Below are 9,180 nucleotides of genomic sequence, written 5' to 3'. Positions count from 1 at the left end.
CTTAAACATAGGCAAAAACTCCTGTGAATGTTTCCACAAGGTTGGCTCTTGTGAACATGTGTGAAAGAGGAGAAAAAGAGGAAATATAAGAGTGGGAATACATCTAGAAGGTGGGATAGGGTCAGGAAAGCCCTCAATCAGGAAAGGGTAATTCTATCCAGATAGCTAATGCTATCCATTCCACCCTCTAAGCCCTCATTCTCTTTTGTTTCCTAGGGCAGGCAAAGAACGGAAGATCTCAAGATGGAAAAGCTCTACAAAGAAAATGAAGGAAAGCCAGAAAACAAAGGAAACCTGGGAAATGAGGGCAAGCAAGAAGATGAAGTAGAGCCGGAAGAGGAAGGAAAGTCAGAAGGGGAAAAGCCAGGAGTGGAGGGGAAGCTAGAATACCAGGGGGAGCTAGATGATGAGGGAGGTCCAGGTGATGAGGGACAGCCAGAGGGAAAGACAGAGAAGCAAGGAAAGCCAGGAGATGAGGGGAAGCCACAAGGGGAGGGCAAGCTGAAGCCTGAGCAAAAGCCAGAGAGTGAGCTCCGGGCCGCCGAAAAGCGCCCTGCTGAAGATTACGTGCCCCGGAAAGCAAAAAGAAAAACGGACAGGGGTACGGATGATTCCCCCAGGGACTATCAGGAGGACTTACACGAAAGGCACTTGAGCAGTGAGGAGATGATGAGAGAATGTGGTGATATGTCCAGGGCTCAGGAAGAGCTAAGGAAAAAACAGAAAATGGGTGGTTTTCATTGGATGCAAAGAGATGTCCAGGATCCATTCCCCCAAAGGGGCCAGCGGGGAGTCCGAGGAGTGAGGGGTGGAGGTAGGGGCCAGAGGGGCTTAGATGATGTCCCATACCTTTAATGCCTTTGGCTTTCAGTTCTAATTCTCTGATGAGAATAGTGGCAGCCCAGCTTTCCCTGGCAGGCATTTGCCAGGCTCTGTGCTTTAACCTATGCTGATACGTTGCTTTAGGTGTCACTCTTGTTACCAGCAGCCTTTGACCCAACTGCAGCGCTCTGTGTTTCAGTAGGGGATTTTCACCCATGTGCATGGAAGAGATGTTCATGGTACCTTGTAAAATTAAAAAAACAAAACAAAACAAACAAACAACAACAACAACAACAAAAAAAACCAATTTGCAGAACCACATATACAGTATCAGCCCGTTTTTGTAAAAGCGTAATTTCCATAATATATCGAAGTATGGGGCAAACGATGACTATATGAACACCAAAAGGGAAGTTATGGTTTTCTCTTCATAGTGAAACTGGAGGAGATATTCATTTTTCTCATCTGATCTTTTATCCCTGAAAAGTTTTGTCAGAAAAAGAAACAATAGAAGAAAAACAAAATGTTTTCTAACAAAACATAATAGATCTGAAGAACGGATGAGTAGACTTGTAGAAGTAGTACAGCCACTTAAAAATCATAGTATCAGAATATTATTATAAATTATAAAATGGCAGGTTAGACTCATTGTGGGATTTGTAGCTGGAGAAATCCACCTGACAGTTATTACATATCCTTTGTTTGTCATCTGTGACATGGGAATCCTACTGGCTTCTCAGGGCTGCTGAGTGGATGAGGCACTGAATATGTGAGCTGTGTTGGACTGGTTCCTACTCTCTCCCTTATACTAGAAGAACTTCAGTGGACACTAGGGGGGAGGGTTGAAGGAGGTCTCACTTATATCCAAAAACAAGTTCAGGCAGCTGAGTTGAGGGTGCCACCCTACCCTGGGCATGGCCCTGTCTGCTACATACTGTGCCTCTTCTCCAGGGTCCTGGACCCTCAATAGGGACTCACTACTGTTGGAGTCCTGGTGTGGTGCTGTAGGATCAGCACTGGACTGCTAGCCACAAAGTTAGTGGTTCCTACCCACCAGCTGTTCCTTGGAAACCCTATACTGGGTACTATGAGTCAGAACTGACTCGAGGGCATTTAACAACAACAACAACAACACTGCTGATGTCAGAAGAAAGATGAGGCTTTCTATTCTGGCAAAGATTTTTAAAACCTCAGAAATCCTATACAGGGTCGCTGTGAGTCCGAACTGACTTGATGACACTTAACAACTGCTGATGTACTGGAATCTTAAAGGTGACAAAACTCAATTGATTTCCTTGGAGTCCCCAATGAATTAAACCCCCACTATGCTTCCTAGTAAGGAGCTCTGGTAGCGTAGTGGTTACGAATCAGGCTAACCTCAAGGTCGACAGTTAGAAACTACCAGCGGTTCCGCGGGAGAAAGATGAGGCTTTCTCCTCCTGTAAAGAATTACAGCCTCGGAAACCCTGTACAGGGTTGCTATGAGTCGGAATTGACTCCACGGTACTTAACAACAACATGCTTCCTACTAAGGAGCTCTGGTAGCGTAGTGGTTATGAATCAGGCTGCCACCTCAAAGTCAGAAGTTCGAAACTACCAGCAGCTCCGTGGGAGAAAGATGAGATGTTCTGCTCCTGTAAAGATTTACAAAAGCCTGTGCAGGGTCACTATGAGTTGGAACTGACTCCACGGTACTTAACAACAACAATAAATTGCTCCCTACTGAAATGTGGAAAATATTCATGTTCTGATTTTATATTCATGTCAATCCTGACATGAAGTTTGAGAAAGTAAAATCATAATGAATATATTTGTCTGGCACTTTTAATTACCCTACTGCTGCTGCTATATGCCATCAAATCAGTTCTGACTCATAGTGACCCTGTGTAGGGTTTCTAAGGCTATAAATCTTTATGGGAACAGCAAGCCTCATCTTTCTCCCACGGAACAGCTGGTGGGATTCGAACTGCTGAACTTGTAGTCAGCAGCCCAATCAATATATAACCCACTCAGTTGCCAGGGCTGCTTACTCCACTGTTGTGTGCTGCTGATTTGATTCCTACTCATAGTGACCCTGCATAGGATTGCCAAGGAGTCGCTGGTGGCTTTGGCCCCATAAGGTATGTATGACAGAATGTGTGTCCAATGCTTATCCTACAGCCCCACACCAGGACTCCAAATCACCCTACTTGACTTGCCCTTTTCAAAGCAAAAAAAAAATTTATCTTACTGATTCTAGTATCCACGGCACATAGTAAAAGGTTTTAAAATTCAATATATTAATTATGATTGAGTCAGAAGACCTCAATTCTTGCCTAATTGTGTCCCTGGTTGAATATATAGTCAAGAACACATACTTTGTGCCTTAGCAACCGAAACTTGCCACTCCAAAAGGAACACAGCTGCCTGGACTTATCCCAGGAGACAGGTTAGACCTCTCTCAGCTCTCCTCCACAACAAAAGAGAGATTTTACCACAATCCATTGTCAAATGACTTTTAATATTGGATATAATAGTGTTTCTTGAAGTTGGGTAGTTACTAAGTTACTAGCAGACCACCTGCAGCAGAACCATTTTGTTGAAAATGCAGAATTCTGCATTTTCCCATCTCAGATCCAATGCATCAGAATTTTTTTTTTTTTTTAACTTTTTACTGTGAATTGCATGGTGAAAGTTAACAGAGCAGATCAGTTTTCCATTCATTAATTCATACATGTACACATTTTGTTTCACTATTGATTGCAATCACCTCAAAGTAACATCACTTATCCTACTTCTGTTTTTTGTTTCCATTCCTCCTTTCCTAATTCAGAAGCTCTTCTGATTTGTCTGCGTAAATTGAGAATGTGTGTGTTAGTGTGTCTTTTGCTTTTAGATTATCTCCATGGCACATTCACACTTTCTTGGAACAACTATTGTAAGCATTTTCTTTCTTACTTAAAACAGCTTTATTGAATTTACTGAATTTACACACCACAAAATTCAACCTTTTAAGTGTACAATTTGGTGGTTTTGAGTATACTAACAGAATTGTGAAACAATCACTATTAGCTCATTCCAAAACATTTTTGTCACCCTAAAAAGAAGCTTTATACCACTAGCAGTCATTTCCCATCTGCACCTCCCCCCCCAACACTTGATATAAACAGTCTACTTTCTCTGTAAACTCCTTTATTCTGGACCTTTCATATAAATGGGATCATGCAATATGTCTGGCTCTTTTCACTCATATAATGATTTCAAGGTTCAAGCATAACTTTTATCAATACTGAACATCTATGTACAAGTTTTTGTATGCACCTGTTTTTAATTTTCTCTGGCATATACCTAGAAGTGGAATATCTGAGCCATATGCTAACTCTATGCTTAATTTTTTTGAGGAACTTCCAAACTGTTTTCCCTGCAGTGTATAAGAGCTCTGGTTTCTCGACCTCTTGCTAACATTGCTATTTTAAGACTTTCCGATTATACTATCCTTCTTGTTATTATGTGTGAAATGCTCTCATTGTTTTATGTACATTTCCCTAATGCAAATAAATGCATTTGGTTAATGGTGCTGCTGGGCATTTCTGCATGTACTTACTATTTGTATATATTCTTTGGAGAAGTATCTATTTCAATCCTTCGCCCATTTTAAATTGAGTGGTCATTATAGTTGAGCTGTAAGAATTCTTTGTATTCAAACTATAGGTCCCTTATCAGATATATGATTTGCAAGGGATACTTCCTGACTTGTTAATTTTAGCAATTATCTATTGACTTTCTGATATTATTGAGTAGTTTTCTCTCACCAATAATCCCCACCATCTCTTGCCTGTCTCCCAAATTTAACTTCAGCACAGAAGATCATTTTACAAGCATCTCAGGTTATTTTGTTGATTAACTCTGACACCGACTTGTGTATTTTTCAAGTTAGGCTAAGCTTATGCTAGGGTATTTAACAACCACAAAGCCTCTGTGGCTTAACACAACAAAGACTACTCAAACTTGATTAGGATCCATTACAGAAAGACCATGTTCTCTGTAGTCTCTCAGCCACCCAAATTAGGCATGATGTTACAATGTGGAACATTGCTAACCACGGCAGCCAACAAAGAGACTGTACAGAGACCCCACATCCATTTTTCTATGCTTTGGCCCAGAAGTGACATGTCACCACTGTTTACAGCCCATTGCTTCAGATTTCTAAATCCTGTAATTCTGACAAGCAATTCTACGGTGGGTGGCATTATCCCCCCATATAGGAGCCCTACTATGGCGCTGCAGAATAATGCACTGGACCGCAAGGTTGGTGGTTCAAACCCACCAGCCACTCCTTGGAAAGAAACCCTATACAAGGTTATGAGTCGGAATTGACTCCACACGGCACTTAACAATAGATGACTAAACTGAGGCTTAAAGAGAATAGGTTATTTATTAAAGGTCACATACAGCAAAGGCAAAGAGCCCAATTTGAAACCCAGGTTTATTTGACTCTAAAAACCATAATCCTTAAACACTTTAATGAACCCAAGGATTTGGATTTTCTCTTTATGTAATGGCCCAACCAGTCCTTCAGTAGGTCAGAAAAGCTATGCTTCCTCGATCTAAAAAGCAAAGTTCACGACATTGCTTCCTCCATCTTCCTGCCAATTCACAGCTTGACTGCCTTGGTCCCAAGTCATGGACTAGGCATGCAGTGCATCAGGGTGGTCATGCCTTGTCTTCTGAGTTGCAGGACCACAATGCCTGTCCTTGGGAACATCTCTGTGCCTGGGGTTTCCTGTATTTGTGGGCCTGGGAATACTCAAATATCAGAAGCACTGACCCCATCATCACAGAACCTCCAAAATAGGCCTGGTCACAATAAAGGTTCCTCAGAGTCTGAGCAAGGTGGGTGAGGGGAGGAGGGACAGACCCATTGTTCTGGGAACTGCTTCACTGACTCTGGAACAAGGGTTATCCATTTCTGCTTCAACCCTGAATTACCTGGTCAGACCCAGAACAGACAACTGCTTGGAAAGGACTAGCACAACCAATGTTTCCAGTTAAGAAGTTTTGGAGCTTCACCTCCTCCTCAAAGTTTCCCAAAGAGGGAAAGACTTAAGTGCTCCTACCTGCAGTGGGGACAGTCCACCTTCTGACCAGGTCAATCTGGCCTAGGATGGCCTGGTGCTAGCTGTAGGCTGGAGCAGACACCAATGTCTAATCCACCCTGGAGAGACATGTGGCTTGGGAGATCCCCACCACCCTGAGCACCTGGGGCATGGATTGATCTTGTTTTGTTAAATAGGGCACCATGAGACCCGGGAACCTTCTTTCACTCCAGCTGGAATTCCAGCTCCAAGAGTGTATCCATCAGACTGCCACACAACCTTGAAGAAGGGTCTGAAGACATGAAGAACCACATCTGTGAAAACAATAAAAGTAGAAAACAAAACAAGGGGCACATGGCTAGCTTGCCACTTATTTTCAGCTAATTCCAGAAAGAGAACTTTGAATGTCTGTCTGATAGTTTACTCATATTGGGAGAAGGGATTGCAGGGTTCTGTGTGGTATTTGATGAAGAAAAATGCACATTCCTCTGGTTTTTAGTGTTTGTTGAAAGAATTTTTATGTATAAATCCATCAATCATTTTCCTTTATAAGTCTAATTTAAATAAATGCTTGGGTTAAGTTTTCTCCTTCTTAAATTTCAATAAACACTCACCAACATTTTCTTCAAGTAGGGCTGCTAACCTCAAGGACAGTAGTTCAAATCTACCAGCGGTTCCACAGGACAAAGATGAGACTTTCTGCTCCCATAAAGATTTACAGCCTTAGAATTTACAGGGTCACTACAAGTTGGAACCGACTTCACAGCACATAACCACCAACTATGATGGAAAACATATTGCATGCACCAGTGGACTTCATGCTTCAGTGTGTATCCTAGTCACCTGGAAGAGCTTATTAACTATGCTTTTTATCCAGCCTACTTCCGGTGAGTAAATGGGTCTAGAAATCAGCATTTTAAAGATGTTCCCCATGTGATTCTGATGCAGGTATGAAATAAAACATTTGAGGTACTAACCATTCACTTGCTTGTTCCCAAGACTTTAAATCTTTGTAAGAGTAGATAGCCCTTCTCCCACTGAGCCGCTGGTGTGTTGGAACCACCAACCTTGTGGTCAGCACAGCCCAACACCTAACTCACAGCATCTTCTGGGATCTCATAGCTCTAGACAAATGAGATTCACAGATTATTCAGTCAGAAAAGGAGCTCTGGTGGTGTAGTGGTTACAAATTGGAGTGCAAACCGTAAGGTCAGCAGTTCAGAACTACCAGCTGTTCTGCAGGAGAAAGATGGTGTTCTGCTCCCGTAAAGATTTACAGCCTCGGAAACCCGTGCAGGGTCACTGAGTCGGTTCCAACTCCCCGGCACATAGCCACCACAATTCAGTCAGAGGAATCCTAGTGTGGCACTGTGGATAAAGCACTGGACCACAGGGTCGGTGGTTCAAACTCACTAGTCACTCCTTAGAAACCCTATACAGTGTCGCTGAGTTGAAACTGACTGGACAGCACTTAATTCAGTAACAGAATTTGTACACAAACTCTGACTCCTTAATTACATGCAATAAAAACATTTAAGCAGGGCCAGTTAAAACACTTATAAGCATGTGAGGGTATCAGGAACAAACAGGCAGTTTTGATTCATTCTACTGGAGAAACATCCCTTGTATTTATATAATGGAGTCCTGTTGTGGCACTGTGGGTTAATGCGGTAGACTGCAATTGGTTTGAACCGCGAGGTTGGCGGTTCAAATGGGTTTCCACGGTCACTATGGGTCAGCATAAACTCAATGGCACTTAATTTATTTAACAGCCATTCTAGCTCAAATATTCTTCATGCCTTGTCAAGTTTTTTGGGTCCCCCGTCTAACATTTCAGATGGGTATTGGATTGGGTGGAGTCCTGGTGTGGTGCTGTGGGATAAATACTGGACTACAAGGTTGGTTTGGACCACAAGGTTCAAATTCACCAGCTGCTCCACTGAAACCCTATCTGAGGTTGCTGAGTCAACACCAACTTGATAGCACTTAATGACATTAAAGTGGGGCTCTTCTCTTAGAAATCCCTACATTACCTTGTATAATTTATTTAAGTCCCCTGAGACCCTTCAAGGAGAAATCACCTGGTGAGATAGCTCCAAGAGAAGCAGTGAGAACCTTTGACCTATGGTCGCAACTCCCAAATGAACTCACTAACATCTGCATCCTAAGGTGATTGAAAGCAGGGTTATTTTGCATCAAGGTCCAAGAAGCCCTTGTGTAGTACCCACCTGTGTTAAGTGTGACTAAAAAACAAGAGGCTTCAGAAGACAGAGGGGTTTTCAACCCACTGGAGACTACAAAAAAAAAAACCCTCAGTGGAGTTTTGGCATCAGGAGTGGCAGTGGAGGAGGCCAGCAGAGAGCAAACGATCCAGCAGAGGAGGCAACTGAGCACGGGGGAGGACGTAAAGGCAGACAAATGGCATGGAAGCCCCCCACCTCCCAGCCTACTGGATTTGTTTGTACCCAAACCAAAGTTGAGTCATACCAGGGTCTGCCCTCAAATCATTAATGGTTTTACAGTGGGTCGGGGTCCTATCTTGTATACACAGGTGGGAACAAAAGCCCACAAAGTACAACTCAGAGTAAGTAATTGCTTTCTTTCCCACAGTAGCTCTGTGAGGCAACTGTCTTCCCCATGAAAAAGATTGAGTCTTCAATGAGAGTATAACTGAGAGTAATAATTGCCAGTTTTATTCCTCTGGCTAAGAGAGCCAGAGGTGATTTGACATTTACATTTATTTGTTAATAGTTTGTCATTAAGAGATTAAGTGCCCCATTACCCTTATAAGCTGGTTGCAAATTATCTGATTGAATCTTACTTATAAAAAAATCTTTAATTTTTTTTATATGACACAAGTAATGTGTTCATTAAAAAACACAGATAAGCAAAAAGCAGAAAAACAAAAAACTCACACCACATAGAAATAAGCAGTTAAGTTTCTGATATAATGTACACACACACACACACACACACACACACAAAATTTGGGAGTTTTATCCTACATATGTGAACTGATACTAAATACGCTGTTTTGTATCCTGTTATGTTCTACTTTATAATATGGAATGAACATCTTTCCATGCATATGTGTGAAACTTTCCAATTGAAAAACAGACCTAGGAAATGTGTTAACATACAAAATCCAATGAAATGCTGGTAACAAGGAAAACTACCTAAACAAAATCCCACCAGATTAAGAGTAAAATGAAGATCAAAGATACATCAGAAAATGCTAACAAAGAGAAAAGCAGGGGCCAGATCTTAATATCAGACAAAGAAT

At 42.0% G+C, this 9,180-nt stretch overlaps 1 protein-coding gene across 1 annotated transcript; it reads left to right on the top strand.

Moving 5' to 3' along the window:
* The first annotated feature begins 243 nt into the window (after positions 1 to 243).
* TCEAL5 (transcription elongation factor A (SII)-like 5) lies at positions 244 to 855 on the top strand. Its single transcript, XM_006876534.1, has one exon. It carries the CDS (start codon positions 244 to 246, stop codon positions 853 to 855), a length of 612 nt encoding a protein of 203 aa, XP_006876596.1.
* The last annotated feature ends 8,325 nt before the right edge of the window (positions 856 to 9,180 follow it).

The sequence above is a fragment of the Chrysochloris asiatica genome, unplaced genomic scaffold, assembly GCF_000296735.1.
Source record: "Chrysochloris asiatica unplaced genomic scaffold, ChrAsi1.0 scaffold00389, whole genome shotgun sequence".
NCBI classification, from domain to species: domain Eukaryota; kingdom Metazoa; phylum Chordata; class Mammalia; order Afrosoricida; family Chrysochloridae; genus Chrysochloris; species Chrysochloris asiatica.
The sequence above is the reverse complement of the archived record's forward strand: the minus strand, read 5'-3'. Positions and strand labels throughout refer to the sequence as shown.